The sequence below is a fragment of the Panthera onca genome, chromosome X (assembly GCF_046562875.1).
Source record: "Panthera onca isolate mPanOnc1 chromosome X, mPanOnc1 haplotype 2, whole genome shotgun sequence".
NCBI lineage: Eukaryota > Metazoa > Chordata > Mammalia > Carnivora > Felidae > Panthera > Panthera onca.
This window is the reverse complement of record NC_138357.1, coordinates 22,424,321-22,448,329: the sequence shown is the minus strand read 5'-3', so window position 1 is coordinate 22,448,329 and position 24,009 is coordinate 22,424,321. Positions and strand designations below refer to the sequence as shown.

Below are 24,009 nucleotides of genomic sequence, written 5' to 3'. Positions count from 1 at the left end.
GTTTGTAATACCTTTTCTTTCGAAACATGTGTTTCAAGTTCCAAAAAAAAATAAGTTAGAAATTCATTTGGGGGCCAGAACATATTTGTGTGTTGGTAATTTTCCATATGTGTATAATGTGATCCTTCCTTTTCAGGATGACATGGCTGAAAGTGCTACCAAGTAATGAGTTTGGCTGGAAAGGTCAATGCTTGGTCCATAGACCTTGCTTCAGGATTCATGTAAATATTGCCCTTTGGCTTGTGGCAACAGCTGCTATTTACAGAGCATGTGCTATCCTTATTTGCAAATCTGCCTAAAATTCATGATCTGTAGACTTTGCTCAACAAAAGTCATCTCATTTCTGAGCCTACCCAACACCTTGCTCTATCTGTTGCTGCTACTACCTTCTATTTTGTCTTTTCATTTGAAATGGTCTTTAATTGCTGTACTCCAGTGAGGTAGGAGAACAAACCAAACTTTTGTAGAGGATCTTGGGGTCATATTTGGGAGCCTCAAAACCAATCCTAGTCTACTAGACAATACACCCATTTTGGCAGATAGCAAGTATCATAGAAATTATCCAATAGTCATTTTTGTATAGCCAAACAGTATCTGCCAGAATGCATGTCCAGTAGTGGTATTAAATACTTTGATAAAGTTTATGAAGGCAAGGTCAAAGACTTGGTGTTCATTCTCTTATCCTGTATCTGATATTTATCATTGAAACCACAGTGTGACTTAAAACTACATTGTGATCCCACTAATCAACGTTCTTTAGAAGTTGGTACAAACGATTCCAGTCACAGTATCTTGCTTACCAACTATAGTAACCTCTCTGTTCTTAGCAGTAAGCTTTCTCACCATTCTCCTTGAAGACATTTATGATATGTCATTTTTGAAAATATGGTTATTTCCTCAGCACTCTGTATATTAAGGAAAAGGTCATCATAATGGCTAGTATACATCAACCATTTCTTGAGCACTCACTATTGTACTAGGTTCCTGACATATGATGTTGCTAATCCTCCTGGTAATGCTATGAAATAAATGTTATTATCCCTATTTTACAGATCGAAAATGGAGACTTAGGGTAATAACTCATCTAAGGTTTCACAGCTAGTGAGTGACAAAAGCCAGATTCAAATCCCAGGCTGTCTGGCTCCAAACTTCATCTTTCCATTTTGCCTTTATTAAGTTCTCTGTTCTTCACAGGGCTTCCTCTTCGACAGTTGAAATCATATTGAGAAAATTACTGAAAAATACTTTTGCCATCTATCTCCAAAGTGTTCCCTCTGGATTTCTGAGGAGACATTATCACTCTTAAGGCTCTGGTAGTATGCACGGCCAGATAATTTCTTAGGCTGTACATAAAAGTTGCTGTAAGGTGGAGATTAGAGAATAATTTGGGATTCTTGAACAGCATGTACCCAACGTAATTTCTCAGAACAGTAATGGGACTCAGGACACAGTGCAGAGTGGGGGAAAAGCTAACTGAAACAACTTATATGTGCAAGAGGAAGTGTTTGGCAAAATGTTGTACAAAACATTCGTAAAGGGAATACTATGCAATCATTATGAATGGTTATGGAAGTATGTATCTGGTTGACATGGAAATATAACCCTAATAGGTTGTTTTTTCCATTTTTCAAGTTTTTCATTTTATTCATTTTATCATGTGTATATAAAATATTTGAGTCTCAACAGTCAAAATTATATTAAAATATATGTTCCTAGAATCTCTACTGCAACACTGCCTTATCTTTTTTTCTGTTCCCATCAAGTAACCACTTGTATTCTTTTTCAGTTTTCTTTCCCATTTTTACACCAAAAAGCTAGCTGGCTATATGATATTCTCCACATATAGTAGAGATCACTCCATATTAGATTGGTAGTCTTTCTCAGACTTTTTATAACTCCACATTATAGAATCATGTGTCCCCCCCTCATTTCCTAGGTTGTTTTTTTGTTATTTTATTTTTTTATTTTTGGAAGAGAGAAAGGGAGAAAGAGTGTAAGTGGGGGAGGGGCAGAGAGAGATGGAGACACAGAATCCAAAGCAGGCTTCAGGCTCTGAGCTATCAGCACAGAGCTGGATGCAGGGTTTGAACTTACAGTGAGATCATGACCTGAACTGAAGTCAGATGCCCAACTGACTGAGCCACCCAGGCGCCCCTCCTAGGTCATTTTCAACAGGGCGAGTCAATATGACAAATTCTACCTAATACGATAAGAGTAGAATAGATATCTCACTTCTAGGCCAATTTTTTAAGAGACAGTCTGTGGCCTTCTTGCTCCCAGTTCCTTTACAGTCATGATCACAGAGGCCCCTAATATATTGTTGAGTGAAAAAAGGCGAGCAACGAAGTAGAATGATCCCATTTTTTAAAAGAAAGAAGGAAAGAAAGAAATAATTAATTAAGTAACTAATTTACATAAATAGATTTCCACAAAGGAAAAGGTCTTGAGGGTTCTACCCCAAATGTTAAAGTAGTTGCAAGAAGGTGGTGGGATTATGAGTGACTTTTTTCTTATTTTGTTTCTCTATTACTTCTGATTTTCCTTGGTGAAGGTGCTTATACTTATATAATGAAAAAATAACATTTTAAAGGATTAATTGCAAAATATTGCTCAAAACTAGACAGGTTGAAATAATCCCTAACAGATGGAGTAGGAGCTAGTAGACAGAATGATTCAAAAAAAGGAAAAGAACACTTTCATACTAAAGAGACAACACAGTTACTTAATGTGTAAAGTAAGAGAAGAAGTATAAATTACTGGGCCGTTTGCAATAATGTTACCTGGTTAAAGAACTATTTTTGACATTATCATTTTAAGTTGTATGTAAAAGGATTTTTCAACTTTTAAAAATTATCACCCAACTCCTAGTTCTAAAAAAAAGATATTGTCAGTTTTTTAAATACTTCCCACCCTGAAATTGTATACAGCAAAGCATGCCCTAAAACCTGTAACACATACTAAGTAGTCTGAACTGGGTTTTCTAAAAACACATGGTGAATATTACCGGAAGGAGAATAGCACAATTATTACCAACCTGGGCTCTAGAGTCAGAAAGACTTGGAGTTCAAATGCTACCAAATTATTTAACCTCCCTACACCTCAGGTTTGCATCTGCAAAATGGATATAATACCTAACTCAAAACCAACTGCAATTAAAATAACAACTTTTAAAAAACCTAACTCAGAGTTGCTTTACAGAGAATTTAATGCACAAGTATATGTAAAACATTTCGCATTGTCTTGGTACATAATGTGCATTCATTGGATGGTAGTTAACATTAAGGTGATGCATTGAGCTTAAGACTGAGCCAAGGAAAAAGCCAGGACACAAGAAAAGTCAGTCTGGAAGTAAGTCGTGAACTAAAGTGGGAATAAAACAAAACTGTTGTTTGCCAAGTTAATTTTCTCTCTCCATTATCATTTATTACGGTCAGCAATTACACTCTCAAAGGTAAGTTCTGAAGAAAAGTAGTAAATGAGGGAAAAGAGGGTCAGGACACTTTCCTACATAGACCGTGACCTCCTTGAGGACAGGGACCATATCTGATTCATCTTTGTTAAAAGGCTGCATGAAATGAGGTGGAAGGAAGCGGGCCCAGAAACTGGCTCCCCAGCTCCATTGTGTCTTCCACCCTCCACATATACCCTTCAGATTTTATGTTTGCCCCTGAGGTTTCTCCCACTTTTCCTCCTAGGTATCTATTTGGCAAGATCTCATATGCATAAAAATACATCTATAGGACACGTTTGAAGGCTCTTTTACAGCTTATCCACTATGGGTAGAACTAAATAGGAAGGACTATGATGGCTCACAAAGAGAATGGATGAGGTCCTTGTCCTGCACCTAGACCAGAGGTCTCAGACTTTAACACATCAGCATCACCTGGAGGGCTTGTTAAAACACAGATGGCTTGCCCCATTCCCAAAGCTTCTGAATCAATAGATTTGCAGTGTGGCTAGGAATTTGCCTTTATAACAAGTTCCCAGGTGATAATGATGCTTCTGGCCCAGGGACCACACCTTAGAACCAATGACCAAGAACAGAGATGAACAAACTTTTTCTGTAAAAGGCCAGATAATAAATATTTCAGACTTTGTGGCCCTTAAGGTCTTTATCACATGACGCTATTGTGGTAGCATGAAAGCAGCCATAGGCAATAGGTAAACCCATGAGTGTAGCTGGGTTCCAATAAAATTTTATTTATTTATGGACACTGAAATTTGAATTTCATATGAGATATTATTCCTCTTCTGATTTTTTGAACAATTAAAAAATATAAAAACCAGTATTAGGTTGAGGGGCATACAAATATTGGCATCAGGCTGTTTTCTGATCCCTGCCTGAAAAAGGTTCATTATCTAATGAAGGCAAAACAAATACAAGTGAAAAAATGAGACATATCAAAGGAGTAAATGTATGAGAAGGTGTTTAACCTCAATAGTCATCAGAGAAATGCAAATTAAAGCCACAACGAGGGCTCAGTTGGTTAAACTCTTGGTTTCAGCTCAGGTCACGATTGCATGGTTCATGGGTTCGAGCCTTGTGTTGGGCTCTGCACTGACAGCGCAGAACCTGCTTGGGATTCTCTCCCTCCCTCTCTCTCTCTGCCCCTCCCCTGCTCTCTCTCTCTCCCTCAAAAAAAAAAAAAATAACAAACATTAAAGCCACTATGAGATCCTGCTACGCATCCACTAGAAAGGCTAAAATGTTTTAAAGATTAACAGTACCAAGAATTGATCAGGATGAGAAGCAATAGGAACTCTCATATAGTGCAGGTGAGAGTGTAAATTGTACAACCACTTTGGAAACCAGTTTGGCATTATTAACCAGAGCTGAACACTTATATACCCTATTGCGGGTTGTGGTAGAGAAAGAGATATAATGCCTCCCTTCAAGGAAGGACATTCTGCACAGGTATGGGTAATGCACCAACAGATAGCCTCCAGCTGCCAGCTCCTTGAGGGTCTACATTATCTTCAGAGAGTTGCTTTGCCCAAGGTCACACTCTTCCTAAGGTGAATGAGCAAGGCAGGAGCAATGCAGAACACATGAATGAGCGCTACTTGTTCCAAAGCTCTATACCAAATCAGCTCAAGCTTTGTCAGACTTGTATCACAGTTCATCTTTTTTCTCTGCTTAATCTTACTTCCTTCACCTTTCTTTCACAAATGTTAGTCCCTAATAAACATCTTGTACTCAATACTCCATCTCAGCCTTTACTTCTGGAGAGCCCAACATGCAACACCTTTGACCTGGTAATTCCACCAGGATAATATACCCTAGAAAATAATCATTCATATGTGCACCAAAAGCCATACACAAGAATGTTCATAGCAGGTTTTATTTATAATAGCCAAATTCTTGCAACCATTTAAATGTCCATCAACAGGAGAGTAAATGAATTGTATTCATACAATGGAATACTATACATCAGTGAAAATGACAGCTACATACAGATACATGCATGACATAATATTGAGTGAAATGAGCAAGACATGAAATAGTGCATACTGTTATGTCATTTATATAAATTTCAAAAACAGGCAAAGATATTTATGGCTACATCTGTAAGGGGTAAAACTGTAAAGAAAAGCAACTAAATGATTATCATAGAAGTCAAGACAGTGGCTATGTACAGGGATGATCCTCAAAAATTTAAACAACTGGTAAGACACAAACCTTGACTAATCCAAACAGACAGAAGCTTTATGCCTCATCAGACTATCCTGGCTCAGTACCAGCCCTGGTTTAATTCTGGGTGGAAGAAGAAGAGGTGGTCAGAAAGAGAGGTATCAGGTTTAGGGGTGTCTTCCAAAATGCTAACAATGTTTGCTTTCTTTTCTTTTTTTTTATTAAAGACTTTATTTTTAAGTAATTTCTACACTCAACCTGGAACTTGAACCGTCGGCCCCGAGATCAAGAGGCACCCCAATGATGTTTGATTTCTTAACCTGGCTAGAGGTTACATGGGCATTCACTTTATAATCATTTGTTAAGCTGTACATATATATTTTATGTTCATCAAAAGAAAGAAAAAATAGGCATACTCTGGAAAAATATAAATAAATGTTTTGTAAATGATTTACTTGAAAAAGTATAACAATAAAATGCTGAGGAGGTGGTGGGAGAGTAAAGATAAGAAACATCAGAGCTCATCATGTGCTTATTCATTCTGTAACAATATGATACAAGATAGACCTTGAAAAGTTCCAAGAAGTTCTATAAGAGGTACACAGAGACACTGTTGTTCAGAAGAGGGAGCATTCTTTTCCAGCTGAGGGGTGACAGGAGAAGAGCTTCAAGAGGAAGCATCATTTGAGGTGAGCATTGAAGAACAGAGAATATTCCAGCAGGTATAGTTGCAGAGGAGGTTGGGGAAAAGACAACATTAATGAGATGGAAATAGTACCATGTGATCAAGAAATTAAATAGTCAAATTGATTAAAGCAGCATTTCACAACTTGTTTTGATGCTTAACACCATTAGGAAAATTCTAAATCATGCATTATTTTCTGCAAGGGATAATTATATGTTCCACAGATACCTATCAAATAGCTACCGTGCTAGGTGCTAGGTGCTAGGTACACAGCCATAGCAAAAGAGAAAAGGTTCTTGAGCTTACACTGCCTATATTTAGACTTAATTTCTTTCTAGAGGCACCATTCTTCCTGAGAGCAGAAAACAATCTAGCCTTGTCTCCATAAACTCAGTCAATTCATTGCTCTGTGTGTGTGTGCGTGTGTGTGTGTGTGTGTGTGTGTATCATTTCATGTTAAACTCAATCAGATTTAGGAGTTACCTCTTCCCTTCTTTACTCTCACATTGATTTGGAACTCTAGAGTTTATGCAAGACTGAAATAGCAGTGGTGGGGAGGAGGTGTCTACTTCTAGGGCTCTTGATATATTCTGCACCATCCTTCCCTGGGATATACAGTCACCCTCTTATCGATCCCTACTGCCATTCATTAAGGCAGCTAACTCCCCGTCAGGCCTCTAATGACACAGTCCCTACTGCTACCAAATGCTGCTTCCTCTCATCATGACCACAAGATCCCATCTTCTAAGTTCCCTTTTCCTACTTGCCTTCCTCTTCTCAGTTCTGAGGCTTTTATCCACTAGGGTAGAGTAATGGGGTGAGTAACATAACATATCTTCCCCAGCAAGTATTCTTCCTAAATCTGTCTTACACCCTGGACTGAGGCATAAAACAATAACCTAAAAACCAAGAGAATGTTCTGTCCTTCTTTCATGATAACTGTGTTGGAGGTGAGACCAGTCTTATGTGTCACTGCCTGCCTTGAGAAGGGTCACAGGGTTGAGGATAGAAGGGAGCTTAAGTAATGCTCATAGATCATCCCACTAGATCTATCACAGTGTAGATTTTTTTCAAAGTAGGCTCCATGCCCAACATGGGGCTTGAACTCATGACCCTGAGATTAAGAGTTGCATGCTCTACCAATTGAGCCAGCAGGCGCCCCCACAGTGGATTAAATATCACAAATAGACAAAAACAAAGTTGAATTTAGTCATAACCCTATTTTCTCTTTTCAGGTTTTTGAAGTATGTACTAGAGAAATCTTTACGTGCCATGTAAGAATTTTGATCAGATAAATGCAACTTATGGGTCTGATGATTATCACCTTGAGAATTTGTAGAATTTTTATCATTTTTAGTCTGTGTTTCAACATCAGCATCTCTCTAATTCTTTGTGGGTATATATTAACCAGCTTGTGACCATTAAAAAAAATTTAACACTCTATAAAGTTTAAGACCAAGATGACAAGTTAGCAGTATTCAGCTGAATTATCAATGGAGTACCTGAATCATGAGCACACCAGTCTGATTGCCACTAACCCCTGCATATGTTCAGTTCTTAAGAGAAACGCTGGGTAGAGCATAAGGTTTATAAAGAGTTCAGTTCTTAAGAGAAATGCTGGGTAGAGTCTTGGGAAGTAACTGGGAAGATATGTTCAGCACAGAATCCTTGGGGCCTTAAATGCCAGGCTAACTCTATATTCTTTCAGTTCAGCATCTCCAGAAGGAAAGTAGGCCTGGGCAATGACAGACCTGGCTATGGGATTCTTGAAACAGAAAGGAGAGCCTGACCTAGCAGAAAGAAATAGGGGTGGAGGCAGAAGGAAATGAAGAAATTAGCTAGGGTGGGAATAAAGCAGCAAGTACCAAATTCTAAAAGAAATGAAAAGTACAAATGGAAATCTGTAAATAAAAATGAGCTCTTCTTTATGCCACTTTGTATGGAAAGCCAGATCTATGTTGGATTTGTGTATATGAAAAGTGAAGCTTTTCAACTAGCAGTGATTTAAAAATCAGTGAATCATTTATACCTCTGTTCAGCCTGCCTTTCAGCCTCTGGCTGCTGACTCACCTATGTGAAATCCTCCCCAGCCTCGTCTATGTTAGGCAGGCCTGTTTCTGCCTTTGCAGGCCCTAAGCTCTCTCACTTGTGAAGTCTTCAGCCAGCATCATATTAAACATATTAAAATGCATCCACATCTTGCATTAAATATTTATATTTTTGTTATAAATTTTTGAAAGGGATTTTGTAATTCTGCTTTGGAATTATTTGTCTGTGCATAACTAATTTAATTTATAATGGCTGTGATTTCTCCATAATTATTATGCATACTTGGAAATTCTTGAGAAGTGGGAAGATCCAACCCAGAAATTGTTTTTAAAGGCAGTGGATTTTTTAATAAATAGAAAATTGGGGTGCCTGGGTGGCTCAGTTAGTTAAATGTCTGACTCTCAATTTTGGCTCAGGTCAGGATTTCATGGCTCAGGAGATAGAGTCCCTGAAGCCCTGCTTCAGATTCTCTTTCTCCCTCTCTCCACCCCTCCCCCACTCATGCTCATGCTTGCGTGCTTGCCTCTCTTTCTCTCAAGATACATAAGTAAACTTTAAAAAAATAAAAAAGAAAATGTAATAATGAACTTGATATGTTATATTTTGTAGCCATTTAATTAAATAATTATTTATAAGTTTTCTTATTTTCTTTTAGTATTTTATATTCTTTTCTTAAGATCTCACTTTTTAAATTTTGTCTCTAAAAAGCCTGTAAGTTCTAAGCTCTTAGTTACAGTAGTCTTATGTATAAAAGATAGGCATTGACCACCAATTTAATTGTGTGTGTGTGTGTGTGTGTGTGTTGTACGTATATGGTGTGCATGTGTGTTGTCTGTGTATATATGTGGTGGTGGTGAAGGTGGTGAGACTCATGTTTTCTTGAAGCTAGAGTTTCATTTAATTTTTTTAATATTTATTTTTGAGAGACAGAGAGAGTGTGAGCAGTGGAGGGGCAGAGAGAGAGGGAGACACAGAATCTGAAGCAGGCTCTAGGCTCTGAGATGTCAGCACGGAGCCTGACACAGGGCTTGAACTCATGAGCCGTGAGTTCATGACCTGAGCCGAAGTTGGATGCTTAACCAACTGAGCCACCCAGGTGCCCCACTAGAGTTTCACTTATTTAACTTTTGTTCCACAGCCATTTAACTCTTTGCATTGAATGTCTCTTGCATCTAAATACAAGTATAGGCTGCAAGACCTTTATTTAGTTAGGCACAATGCCATCTGATGATGATAGGTGAGAATGATCAGAGATATACACTAAGGAATTTACTATAGAACTGACAAAACTTGAGTTATTGGATATGATAGATGAAGGGGAAACACGGTTCACCAATAAATCTGAAGTTTCAAACTTGGGTGACTAAACAATGATATCATTAACAACTGTAGCTAAGTCAGAAGGTGGTTGTGGCTAAAATAATGATCTTAGCCAACTTATAAAAATTACCTAACATATACAGAAGCATCTAAGTAAGCATAGTCCCTGAAGTGATCCTAAAAAAGATACAATAATTTGCTACAGGATCAGACCCAGAGAAGTGATTGCATTCGTCAAGCTTGCCTTCATTCTCTCTGCTGGTCTTAGGCTGAGGGGATACATACCTTTACTTAACTTTGACTCCAGAATAAGCTATTTCAATGAATCCCAACTACCACTTTAAACTCCCTCACCCCATGACCTACTGCTTTGCCTGCTATACTAATTCCCAAGCTTAAAGCACCTTCTTGGTATATTTTTACTACTCCTGCTTTTCAAAATCTGCCAAGCATTGCTACAGAAAGTTACCGCCCCTTGCTGATTTGGACCACCATAGAAATCCATGTCATCTTCCTCCAATTGGGCTTTCTCTGTTGACCCTAAACACTTTATTAATTTTTCTGGATTCACTGTCACTCTCCAACTGTGGCTGTTCCCTCCTTCTCCACCTTATTCAAGTTCTCAAACCCTCTGTCTCAACTTCAGTTTCATCAAATTAAATGTGATAATACAGGTAGGGAAGTTACCATAATGCCTGGCACATAGAGGGTTCTAAATAAACACTTACTGTTAATACTGTTAATATTGAACGAACAGCATAATGTGTTTGGTTAAAAAGTTCCAACTCTGGGGTGCCTGCGCGGCTCAGTCAGTTGAGCAGGTGACTCTTGGTCTCAGCTCAGGTCTTGATCTTGAGGTCGTGAGTTCAAGCCCTCTATTGGGCTCTGCACTGGGCATGAGGCCTACTTTAAAAAAAAAGTTCCAACTTCGGAGTCAGACTAACATTAAGTTTGAATCTTGATTCTGACATTTACTAGTTAATGGGAAAGCTGCTAAACTTCTCTGGGTCTCATTTTTCTCACCTTTAAAATGGAAACAATAATATTACTACTTTACAGTGATTTAGTGAGGAGTAAATGAAAGTATGTATGTAAATCCATGTGGAGATTGTCACATGAGCATTCAACATTAGCCACCAGGATTATTTTTGGTATTACTATTACAATATCCACTTACTATTTTTTTTTTTTTTGAGAAAGTCATTGTCTCCCCTGTGAGAGACCACAGTTTTTAGTGACCTCACCTCAATATATTTCCATTTTTTCCCAACCTCTGATTTGTTTTATTTTAGAAAGGGAGAGAGAGCACGTGTGAGTGCAAGTGGGGCAGAGGGGCAAAGGGAGAGAGAGAGAGAGAGAGAGAGAGAGAGAGAGAATGAGCAGGGGAGAGGGGCAGAGGGAGAGAGAGAATTCTAAGCAGTCTCCATGACCCCGGGATCATGACATGAGCTGAAATCAAGAGCCGGATGCTCAACCAACTGAGCCATCCTGGCACCCTGGTGTGATGTGAATTTTCAAATTTTGCCAAACCAATGGTTGTGAAATGCTATCTCATTGCTTCAATTTTCAATTTCTCTGAATAGTAATGAAGTGAAACTTCCTTTCTTGTCTTTATTGGCCATTTGGGTTTCTTTGACTATGAATTGCTTATTCATATATTTTGTCAATTTTTCTACCAGGTTTCTTTCTTTTTCTCACTGATTTATAGCAGTTCTTATACATTCTGGACACTAATTCATTCATTACTTTAATCAATATTTTTCTAGTGTATACTTTGTTCCAAGAATGGTTGTAGGTGCTGGGAATGCAGTTATGAACAAAACAGACAAAATCTCTGCCCTCATGGAACTTATATTCTAGTGGAGGAAGGTAAACAATAAACAAGATCAATAAGTAAAATATAGGATAATGGATAGTGATGAATCCTATGGGGGGAAAAATGAATGTGGAAGATGAATGAAGCTGCATGTTTCAGTAGAAGTGGATAAGGAGATTGTTGAATTGCAATGTTAAATGAAGATGTCTAGGAAGGCCTCACTGAGAATGTGTCATTTGAACAAAGACCCAAAGGAGGTGAGAGGCCAGGCAGAGTAAACAGCAAGTGCAAAGGCCCTGAAGCAATAGTGTGCCTAGAAAGTTCTAGGAATAACAAGGAGCAGTGTGACTAAGCAGAGTGAGTTGCAGAATGTGGTGGGAGAGAAATAGGTAAGAGGATGATAAGTAGAAGTGTAGAACTTCATAGGTTATCCTTCGTCAGTTATACACATCAAAAACATCTTTTCCCAGTATGTGGCTTGTCTTTTAACATGTTTATGTTGTCTTGAAGTACATGCATTTTGAAATTTAATGTAGTGAAATGTATCTATTGATTCCTTTATTGTTTGCACTATCTGGTGTCTTAAAGAGCCATTCTCATTCCCTATTCCCAGCTCATAAAGATATTCTCCTATTTTCTTCGGAAAGCTGTAAAATTTTGCTTTTTCACATTTGGATCTTGAATCAACATGGGATTGAAATTTTCCTCTATGGTATGAGGTAGGGATCTAGTTTTATTATTTTCTATAGTGATGATCAGGAGTCCCAGCATCATTTAGTGAATAATCCACTCTTCTCCCATTGATTTGAAATGCCACATATGTTGCATATCAACTTTCCATATATGTGTGGGTCTGTTTGGGGCTCTGTATTCTGTTCTGTGGGTCTGACCAGCTCCACGCCACACTCTTTTAATTACTATAGATTTAAGATCAGTCTTGCTATTTAGTCCACTGTAGATTCTTGAACAAGTAAAAAATACAATTGAAACATTACTCTGAGAAGAATGTTGTTATGATTATCAACAGAGTAAAATGATCAAAGGAGGTATCACAAGAGCTAACAAAGTGAATGGTGGTACAGATGGGAAGAAAACAAGGAATCTGAAAGTAACTCCAAAGAAAATATTAATAACCTTTGTTGACGGATTAGATACAGAGAAATTAGGAGAGAGGAAGAAAGCATATGGCTTCGAAGTTTCAAGGCTGAGTGGCAGTGTGAAATGACGAGTTAGTTTTGTCATCCAGTATTGTGTTAATGATGGGGTGTATTAGGCAAGGGGTCTGAGCCAAGGGAAGTGTATTTGGTCGTTGTCTGCTTAGAGATGACCTGGAGGGGGTGCAAAGGAAGAGCAAAGGTCTGAGCTTTGAGGATTTGTCCGACGATTTCGGTGGTGGAAGGAAGAAGAGGAAGGGGAGAACATCTGAGAGGTAGAATTAACCAACACGGCGCGTTCTAACTGTAATAAGGATTTTTTTTACTGGATGATGTGGGTCCTATTGGCCCAACACATTTGAGTTTTCCCACAGGTATGGCTGTGTTTTGTTTCTGTGGCAATCTTCAAAATCCACAGAACAATTCTGGTGTCACAGGCAGCATTTAAAACGCACTCCTCCCTGGACCTGGTAGAGACGCCCCCGTCCGTCGGTCTCTCGCTGCAGTTCCGCAGGTTGGCCGCAGGGGGCGAAATCTGCGGCGGCCTGGAAAACTGACGGGGGCGCAAGGCGCCGCTCTCTCTCGGGTCAGGCTCTCGGTTCTCGGCTCGGCTCCCGGCTCCCGGCGCCCGGCGCCCGGTGCCCTGCGCGGAGCTGTTCCTCAAACAGCGCGCAGCCAAGGGCGGTGGGATCCGCCCGCAGTCCGCAGCCCCACTGAGCCCGGAGGCCGCCGGGATGGAGCCGCCGCTCCCGGTCGGAGCCCAGCCCCTTGCCGTATCCACCAGAGGGAAGGGGGAGGGGAGGCCGCGCAGGGCGGGAGGGGCGGGGGTCGGAGGGACTGCGGAACGCGGCAGAGGGGTGGGTGGTCGGTCGGACTCAGAGGCAGAGCCGAGCCGAGGAGGGGGGCCGGCGCGGGAGGCGATGCCTTGGGCACCCAGGAGGGCGGGCAGAGGGGCGGGAGCCTCCCTCCACCCCGCACCGCGCCACCCCTCCCCGGCCGCGCTTCTGGAGGAGACCCTTGACTGTCGCCCACATACTGTTGAGGGTATGGAGATGAAGGGTGCTCTCCGGGAGCCCTGCTTCCTGACGCTAGCCCAAAGGAACGGGCAATATGAGTAAGTAACCACCTGATTCCCACGGAGGAGGGGAGCCTGCCATTACCTCCTAACCCCAAACCGCGACAAGCCGCCCACTCTCCGTCCACTGAGGCAGCGTGGGCAACAGGTTCAGGCCCAGGTGTGAAGTGTGAGTGCTGTAGCCATGGGGCTTTATCCCCAACTCTCAAGCCGCTAGGTCGCTCCTGGCAGTGTGGCTCAGTGGAAGGACTCAACAGGCGGGCGTTGAAGCAGGAAGCCTGGGTTTTTAGTTCCTGCCTCTGCAACTGGCATGTGTTGTGTAATCTTGGGCAAGTCAACAATGATTTCTGGGCCTTGGTGTCCTCATCGGTCAAATGAAAACATTAACTGCCTTACCTTATAGACTTTGAAGTTGCAACTGGTGGAATAATAAATAAATGCAAAAGTGGTTTGCAAAAAGTAAAAGTGTTAATAGAAGAGCTGCATTGTTAACCTTACAGAAGTGCCTTTTCTTAACGCATTCAACTGGTTCCTCCTGTCTCCCTACTCCTTTATTTCACTTGCTTGCAGGCATATTCATTAATTCAGTAATGGTTTAGTGTAAGCCAGTAACTGCCTCACTTATTGACTTGACTGTTAGAAAAAGTAATGAAACGTGTAGAAATATAAACAGCATTTGGCAGTGTATCAGTGTGTGTTACTTTCCATTCTGCCTTGCATATATAGGAGCTCAGTAAATACTGTTGACTGATTGAATAAAAGATTATTTTGATAAGCTATCACTATAGCTGCTGATCTCACTCCCTTTCCACTAATGCCTCATCTTAAAAGTATCCATGGTGACCATTACATACATAGCATAGGCCCTATCGCTCTGTGCCCAATTCACCTCCCTTGGTTCTTCTGTTGGTTTCTTGACATCAGAGTTTAAAAATCGGTGATTTTTAAATCCTGCTTTCTCCCAACATTGGATTTGGCCTAAAAACAATTTTTCTCGGTCCCTGCTTTTAGATCTTACAGACTCAGTCTGGGTCTATGCTGTCGAATTTACACAGAAGAAATTCCCACTGACCTAGCCTGCCCTTTTCTTGAGACTCTTGCTGCCACTCTAACTGGACAACAGCAGGGCCTATGAAGTAGTTCTTCCTTAGGTCCTGCTTGGTCAGTTCTGTTGATGTGGTAAATTGATGTTATTTTCCCCAGATTTCATCAAACACTGAAAGACCAATTGAATAGTAAATTCAACAGAAGAGTGAATTGAAAAGCAGAATACCACTGCCACTTCCAAAGGCTAGAATGGGGTGGAGAGATGTGACCCTTGAATAAATCAGTAAATTTTTTACATCTTGGTTTCCTCTTCTGTGAAAACAATGTTTTGAGGATTAAATAAAATAGCTACATTGTTGAGATGACCACAGCCTCAGATATGGTTCCTTGGTTTGATAGGGTTGGAGCTCTAGTTAGCTACTAGGGGAGTGAGCAGCTGGCCTTGAGATGAATGCCTCATTCTATCTTGCCTCATGTGGTAGAAGAACTGGTAAACTCGGAGTGATAGCTCTATTTGTGTCCTCTCCACAAAGAAATGAAAGTTTTGTGTTCCATATCTGTTTGAGTTAAGGGGGTATAGCAACAACTGAGACTTAATTGGCTTGGTGTGTGCCAGGTACTCTTCTGAGCACTTTCCATGAATTAGTTCATTTAACCCTCATGTCAGGGTTACTGTGAAATTGTGATATTATCACCATCACCCCCATTTTCTAGATACAGAAATTGAGGCACAGAGAGATTAAGTCACTTGTTCATAGTTAGGAAGTAGCATACCCGAGATTTGAACACATGTAACATTTCAGAATGACACCATTTGAGAAGTTTCTTTTGAAATCATTTATTGGAGATACCGAGTATTGTCATACCATCTATAATCCTCACATTCTTGTCTCATGGGTACCTTCTCTGACTTGGGCTCTTCTCACAACTTTTTTCCTTTGGTCTTTTTATTCTAGAACTTGAAGTCTGTTTTAGTATTTAGTACTGTAGTTCCTGCTGTCAACCTGCTGTCAATAGGAGAAATTTAGTTGAGAGAGTAAAATTACAATTGAAAATAAGGGTTTTTTTCAAGGAGAATGGATTATTTTTTTTTTTTATTTTTTTATTTTTTTATTTTTTTTTATTTTTTAATATATGAAATTTACTGTCAAATTGGTTTCCATACAACACCCAGTGCTCATCCCAAAAGGTGCCCTCTTCAATACCCATCACCCACCCTGCCCTCCCTCCCACCCCCCATCAACCCTCAGTTTGTTCTCAGTTTTTAACAGTCTCTAATGCTTTGGCTATCTCCCACTCTAACCTCTTTTTTTTTTTTTTTTTTTTCTTCCCCTCCCCCATGGGTTTCTGTTATGTTTCTCAGGATCCACATAAGAGTGAAACCATATGGTATCTGTCTTTCTCTGTATGGCTTATTTCACTTAGCATCACACTCTCCAGTTCCATCCATGTTGCTACAAAAGGCCATATTTCATTTTTTCTCATTGCCACGTAGTATTCCATTGTGTATATAAACCACAATTTCTTTATCCATTCATCAGTTGATGGACATTTAGGCTCTTTCCATAATTTGGCTATTGTTGAGAGTGCCGCTATAAACATTGGGGTACAGGTGCCCCTATGCATCAGTACTCCCGTATCCCTTGGGTAAATTCCTAGCAGTGCTATTGCTGGGTCATAGGGTAGGTCTATTTTTAATTTTCTGAGGAACCTCCACACTGCTTTCCAGAGCGGCTGCACCAATGGAGAATGGATTATGATGCAACCTGTTGTTTCATCTTTAACCTTCCTTGAACAAATCAAAGTATTTCCTAGAGTAATGCTGAGTCTGCATTCACAATTTGTTACTCTTTTCTGTTTGACAACACTCAAGTTCTGATTTCCATTGTTTTGTCATACACCTATTATTTTTCATCTTTCTGTTCTGAAAGTAATGATTACATTTAGGAAGAATTTTTAAAAAAAAATTTTAAGTAGGCTCCATGCCCAATATGGAGCTTGAACTCATGACCCTGAGACCAAGAGTCGTATGCTTTACTGACTGAGCCAGCCATGAACTCCAGAAGAATTTTTATACTTATTCTTAACCCTATTCTTGCTACAATTTATTTAGTGACTAACACATGGTAGATATTGTGGAATTGACTTAAATTCCAAGTTGATCTTTGTTTTGTGATGGATTTTTTGGGGGAAGGTTGCATTTTTAAATTGAGATATAATTGACATATATTAGTTTCAAGTGCACAGCACAATGATTCAATATTTGTATATATTGTGAAATGACCACAGTAAGTCTCCTTAACATCCATTACCATACATAGTTACAGATCTTTTTCTTGTGATGAGAACTTTTGAGATCTACTCTCTTAGCACCTTTCAAATATACAGTACAGTATTATTGATTGTAGTCACCATGCTATACATTATATCCCCATGACTTATTTATTTTATAACTGGAAGTTTGAGCCTTTTGACCCCCTCCATCCATTTCACCTACCCCCCCCCCCCCCACCTCTAACAACCACCTATCCTCTGTATCTATGATTTTGGTTTTTTGGTTTTGTTTTGTTTTTAGATTTTACATATAAGTGAGATCATATGATATTTGTCTTTTTCTACCTTATTTCACTTAGAATAATGCCCTCAAGGTCCATCTATATTGTCCCTTTTGTGAGGGCTTTTAACAGTACAACCTAGTTCAAGCTTTAACTGCTAATATCAAACACTGTCTTTTTAGTCATTTCTTGGAGATTGTATTGGTTTGTGTTCATTTTCCCCAAAGTAAGCTCTTCCTCCTTCACTCTTGCTTTTTATCTAGTTTCTGATCTCCATCTGGGTTTATAGGACTCTGCTTGACTCATGAATTTTGCACATTGAAAGGAGCCTGCCCCATATTCCCTTAGTCACCTTAAAATATGAACCCCTACAGATTAGGTATGCAGAATCAGAGCAGAAAGACAGCATTAATACTTTTATTTCCCTTAGTTCTATCTGAGCAATTCCTCTCCCCATGTGATCTCCTTTAAAGTTAATACATTTGAAAAAAATTCAAAAAGCTAAAACAAGCCCCTGAAAAGACATCAAACTAGAAATAAAACCCTTCAAAACAATGACATTTTTTAATGTCAGGTTGAACAAATTATATTTAGAAATTTATCTCTGTTTATAGCTTAGTGAAACTGGTTCATTGATTCAACCAATATTTATTGAGCATCTCTTAGGCAGGAGGCAAACTGAATATGATAGCGTCTTTGTTTTCAAGGAGCTCAAATTAATGAAAGAAATAAATATAACTGCAATGAAGGGTGTAAATGCTCTAGTAGAGGGGCAAACAAAGGGGACCAGGGTACTGCTTCTGCTTGGGGGAATTAGGAAAAGCTGCAAAGAGGAGGTGATATTTGAGCTGGGTCTCGGAAAGAATAGAAGAGTGTTCCTGGCAAAAAGAACCACCTAAAGACTGCTTGATTTGGGGAAGCTAGGAGATGTTCAGAATGGTCGTTTTACCAGTAGGTCATACCTTGATCCTGGGCCACTAAGGATAAGCAGTAAATGAAAATTAATATTTCAGGAGTACCTAGGAATTTAGAAGTCTTTCATTTCATAGTGGGAGGCCAAATCAGTTATGTTTACCTAGAAATACCAGCATGAAGTTGGAAACCATAGTAAAAACACAAGGAATATAAGGCACTGGTTGTGATATCTGCTGCCTTGGTCACGGGTTATGTTAACTGATCCGGCTGGCTGGGCACCTCTTCTTACTTCTCTATGAACCTGTATAGTCGTTTGAAGAGATAGAGCCATTCTTTGGTAAAAGCCAGAGGAATATAATCTGAAAGTTAATTTATGAAATTTCTAATTCACTTATTCAGCAAACTTGAGTGACTGCTATGTGCCAAGCACTGTGATAGTTGCTAGAAATACTATGGTGAAAATGCAATCATAATCAGGAAAATGTCTGTCCTCATGGCATTCACACCTAGCTATTCTTTGCTCTAGTATACATACTCTGAAGGTATATGCACTATAATCCTTGCTTTTGAGATTGTAAGCTGTTTTTAGGACATAAACTATTATATATTCTTTATGGCATAGGACAGTGTAGGTATTCAGATATTGATCGTCACTAACATTCTCTTAGATCTCAAGTGATATCTCACTGTCATGATGCCCAGATCCAGGGAATATATGAGATATAGTAAGTAATATGAGATATAGTAAGTCTAATAAATACGGACCAGATTTGTGTAACAACACAGCAGTATATTTTGTTGTTAAATGTTTGGGTTTTTCAGTAAAGCCACTCGTTGATGCCTTCTTCTGTTTCCTAGGTTAATAATCCAGTTGCGCGAGAAGGAACAGCATGTTCAAGATATCATTCCTATAAATAGCCACTTTAGATGCGTTCAAGGTACTAGCTTTAATTGCCTAGCTAGTTTTACAATGTTTTTCCTTAGTCGTTCTTGCATTGTCTAATACCATACATATTTAAATATGTCACTGCACATAAAATGAAATGTATTAGTCTTTGCATAAAGTGATAACATTACTAAGCTACCATTGAGAACATGGTAAATACTTTGTCTATGAGTGCTGAAGGGCTATACTGAAATATGTATACAGACTCACCTGCTTCCCTGGCTGGGTGTTAGAGATGTATGTAGTCTCTTACGTATGTAGGTAGTCTTTTATGCTTATGGACTTCTATGTGGATTTAAATGACATTCTTGGTTTAACAAACACACTGCTCATTGTAAAGTATCAAGGTCACTGGATTCACACCCATTCAGTACTTTCTCCCCACACTGTTTGAAGTTAAAACATTTGGCAACATGCCTTACCAGATTTTAATACCTTACACTCAATTGTGCTGATTCTCAGACCTTGATGTTGGTGAATCATACTCCAAAGAGGACATATTTGGCTTCGTGCCCTCAAATTTGGGGACAGAGAACAGAAAATCTGTTGTTTCATCTGCTACAATGAGACTCAAAATTTGGGAGGTTTGTGTGGGAAGTGTTGCTTCTGTCGTCTCACATTGCTGTAGAAGGAAAATTGATTACTAGAGAACAAACGCATTATGTTTCCAGTGGGTTCATTGGCTTTGTCAGAAAGAAACATTCTGTATCAGCTGTAGCTTCTTGAAAAACTTGAATCTTACCTTGCATGGATTCTTTTTTAAACTACACTGAACTTTTTTTTATCACAGAAGTAATATGTATACTGTAGAAAGTTTGGAAAGAACAGAAAAGTATACAGAAAATAAGTACATTCCCATCCTTCAGGAACAAACACATAACATTTTCCCTTTTTTTTTTTTTTACACATGTAACTTTCAGGGTGGGCAGAACTCACACTATATGTAGTTTTTTGTCTGTTCTGCATGCCATCGTATTATGAGTGCTTTTCCATGCTATAAATAGGTAGAGTACTATTCCATTTTATGAATAGCCTATAATGTAAGTATTCCCGTGTTTGACATTTGAGTTATTTTTTGCTAGTTTAAATAGTAATGTGATGAATATCTCTGTACCTAAATCTTCTTGCACATCTCGTATTAGGATTTATTCCTGTAAGTAGAAATACTAAGTGGGTATGACTTTTTAAGACAACATTGTATTGAGAATTAAAAACAACAGTCTCCACATTGTGTAGAAGAATGAAATAGCCGTTTAGCCTGCCCTGTGTGAGAGTTACATGTTGAACAAGGCACTTGCCTGCCATAGTAAGTTGCTGTGGTCACTTTACTTTTCATGGTGTAGTACCCTTTATTACATACCTAGCCCTTTAAGGAGGAGAAAAACTAAAGAACACAACTTTAGGTTTTCGCATCCTATTAACCCTCTACCTTTTTGTACTACTTCTATAGTCTCTTTAACTCTCTTTCTCTTAGTATTGTTTTTAATAAGAAATATAAGGTAGATTGTTAGGTTGGAATCTAAGAAAATATGTGTGAGCACACATAGTCGTTCCCCATAACAAATCTAGAATGGCTACCTCCTTGAGTTTTCACATCCTTTGTTTCCCAGCCTGTGCATCCATTTTGATAAGTCTATAAATACTTGGGTTTCAAGGAATTAAAGTTACTGAAGAACAGTGGAGAACTTAAAGTACTATGTCCTGATTCACTATTGTCTATTGATTCATCATGCTAGCAAGGATATTGAGGCTATTTTTTAATATTAGACTACTTAGTTCCTTACCGTAGCTTCTGTAGTAACTGAATAATGCAGCCAAGTATACAATCTGGGCTTCTGAAGGAGCTAGAAAAGGCTGAGGCTACTCCATCTGGCCAAGGTAGATCCAGACTAATCCTAAGGAGTCAGTACCTAGAGTTCAACTAGCCAGGAGGGTCTTACAGGTGCTGTTGGCCAAATCCAGGGAAGTCCCAGAGGAAGAGATGGGTTGGATCTAGACACTGGAGCTAAGGAAAGAAGTTCAGGACAGCCGGGGGAGGGGAGAAAACCGAGCTCTGAACTCCAGAGACTGTGCTTTGCCCTGTTTTATACTTCCTTGTTGGGTGTGGTAGACCCGACCCAGGTATTAAATTGTAGCCTGAAGGTCAAGAACTGAAGGTATTCTCTGATCCTAAACGTGGCAAAGGCTGAAGAAAGGAGATTGCTGGAAGTTTTCAGAGACTAGGTCCAAGTTAAAATAATTCACTTCTGGGCCTTTGGGGTCACTTCCTTGACTTTTTATAAGAATTATCTAGAGACACCTGGCTGGCATAGTTGGTAGAGCATGTGACTCTTGATCTCAGTGTTTTAAATTGAAGCCCCGTGTTGGGTGTAGAGATTACTTAAAAATAAAATCTTAAAAAAAAAAGAATAAATGACACAGATTATATTAAAGTCAGTATGTTTTGGTTGAGGGGAATTAAACTCCCCTTCACTTGAATTAACATGTTCTTATATTGCCTACTATTGTCATTGCTTGATTTGCTTTGAGTTGTTCCATTCAGTTATTTGTTTAGTTTTCTTTTAGTTGAATTGCTCATAATCTTTAGAACCTAGTGCTACCAAAATCCATTTTTAAAAATGCTAAACAAAAAAAACAAAGGATTTGTAAAATGTATTGTAGACCTAGGAGTGGTGATTGAGAGAAGCAGTTATTTACTTAGGCATGTACTTCTTTTAGTTGTAATGAATGGTTTTCCCTTCCCTAATCTTGTTCTTTCTTCTTTTCCTTCAGAAGCAGAAGAAACTCTTTTGATTGATATAGCTTCAAACAGTGAGTATCTTTCTGAGTGGAGTTGATTTTTGTTCAACAAATATTTAATTGACTACCCACTATATTTAAGACACCTTTTTTGGCACATTTTTATTTTACTGTCTTATTCTGTATTCTTCATTTTCTATTTTTTTTAATGTTTATTTATTTTGGGGGGGGCACACATGAGCCTGAGTGGGGGAGGGGCAGAGAGAGAAAGAGAGAGAGAATATCCCACAAGCAGGCTCTGCTGTGTCAGCACAGAGCCCAACGAGGGGCTCAATCTCACAAAGTGTGACATCTTGACCTGAGCCGAAATCAAGAGTTGGAAGCTTAACTGACTGAGCCACCCAGGCGCCTCTATTCTTCATTTTCTTAAGGCAGCCATGTGAATTAGCATTGTCCTCCCAAAAACATTTAGGCTAAGCATAAGAAAAAGCAGGTGGCTGGCAAGAATCTTTAACAAGTTGAAAATATGATTTGCTTGTCTAATGCTGAACTTCTTTGAGCCATCAGTATTTTTGCCATCAGTTAAATCATTACTGTGGAATTAAAAATTCCAGAAAGAGCCAGAAAATGTTTAAAGCACATAAGGTTTATGAGTGGTTTTGTTTTTATTTTAACTGCTATTATATTTAAAAAATTTTTCTCACTTTTTAGTTTTGCATATTAAATCATAATTTTTTCCTTTATTCATTTTATCATTTTGGGAGGCTATAGAGTCACTCTCGTACCAGATACCTTGCTTTTCCCAAGCTACCCTTTTTTCCTTAAAATAATTTTGGTCTTTTATTTAACCTCCATCCCCTCAAGGCATCCCTTTATCAGGAAGAACATGATCTTCTCACTGTTTCAGTTCTCTCATTTTTATCTGTTTGAAGCAAATCATCTTGACTTTCTGTGCAAGCTGTTCTCTGTTTATCATCTAATTGTACTGTGTTATGGGGAGGAGACAATGGGCACTTGAATGCTACCTTGACTAGTCTGTGGTTGCTATGGAAAAGAGTTTGTGACCACATAAATGTAAATCAAAGTGGTTGCCTTATCTCCTGGTTGAGTCCTTGGATAGTGGGGCTTAGCCCTTACCTTGGGGCTATGGGTTATACATAACTTTGTTTAGAAACAGTCTCTGTACTTGCCACCATTAATTTGTATTGAACAGTTTAGATAGGCTTTTTCTGGTTTGGGTTTTATTATTCTTTTCATTGGTCATGGAATTTAGAAGTCTTAACGGTTGATTCTGAAAGGCTAAATAAACCCAGCTGCTGACTTCTGCAGGTATCCAAGAGAGCAAATAACTTACTATCTCTGTCTTACTGTGCTTAGAAAGGAGAAGGCAGAAACAACACTAAAAAAGCAAAATTTGAGCAAAGGCATTTCAGCAGTGACTGGCATTGCTGCTGAAATACGATGTTGAAATGTCCTGTTCTTGCTGTAGAAATAGATATTTGATCTAAGGCTGAAAAAGTTAAACTGAGCTGTGCTTTTTCTTTCATAAACATTTATGGCATTAGTTGTTTTGGCCTTGCCCTCATAGAAATTAGCCATGTGTTGTTCTGTCCAGAGTTCCAGTTACTGGATCACAGCAAGGTAATAGTTCAGTAACCACTTGAATAAAATCCTTTGTTACGTCTGCCCATTTAGTAATATTTGCAGTGAAATAAGATTTTATCATGATCCTTGGGCTTCATACATAAACCTTTAAAGCACACAGTATGTTGCTTGAGGGAGGCCCTGGGTTTGTTTGTAGTCCTGATTTTAATATAAATATGTGTTTTCCCATTATCTGCATGTTGGTATTAAACATTTTAAAATAATTTTTTCTGATTGTAGAGGAAATAGACGTATCTACATTATAAACAATTTGAAGAATTTAGAAAAGTTTAAAGTACCAAATTAAAATTATGCTTCTGCAACCTAGAGATCAGCACTGTAGTTAATATTGTATCTCCTTCCAGTTTTCTATTTCTACTTTTGTATGACTGGAATCTTTAAACAAAATTTTTTTAATGTTTATTTATTTTT

The 24,009-nt window shown here is 38.8% G+C and overlaps 1 protein-coding gene across 3 annotated transcripts in view; it reads left to right on the top strand.

The window, feature by feature from the left end:
* Nucleotides 1–6,243: 6,243 nt before the first annotated feature.
* Nucleotides 6,244–24,009, top strand: part of OCRL (OCRL inositol polyphosphate-5-phosphatase) — a 57,990-nt gene continuing 40,224 nt past the window's right edge. The window contains exons 1-3 of one of the 3 annotated variants that reach the window (XM_081792869.1): nucleotides 6,244–6,321; nucleotides 19,107–19,186; nucleotides 21,967–22,005. Coding sequence is in view for 2 of the 3 variants with exons in the window: in XM_081792867.1 (XP_081648993.1) it covers nucleotides 13,577–13,770; nucleotides 19,107–19,186; nucleotides 21,967–22,005 (313 nt within the window). In the remaining variant the exon portion in view is untranslated. Of the gene's footprint in view, nucleotides 6,322–13,468; nucleotides 13,771–19,106; nucleotides 19,187–21,966; nucleotides 22,006–24,009 lie in introns of those variants that run through there. The other 2 variants (XM_081792867.1, XM_081792868.1) reach the window with 2 other exon arrangements.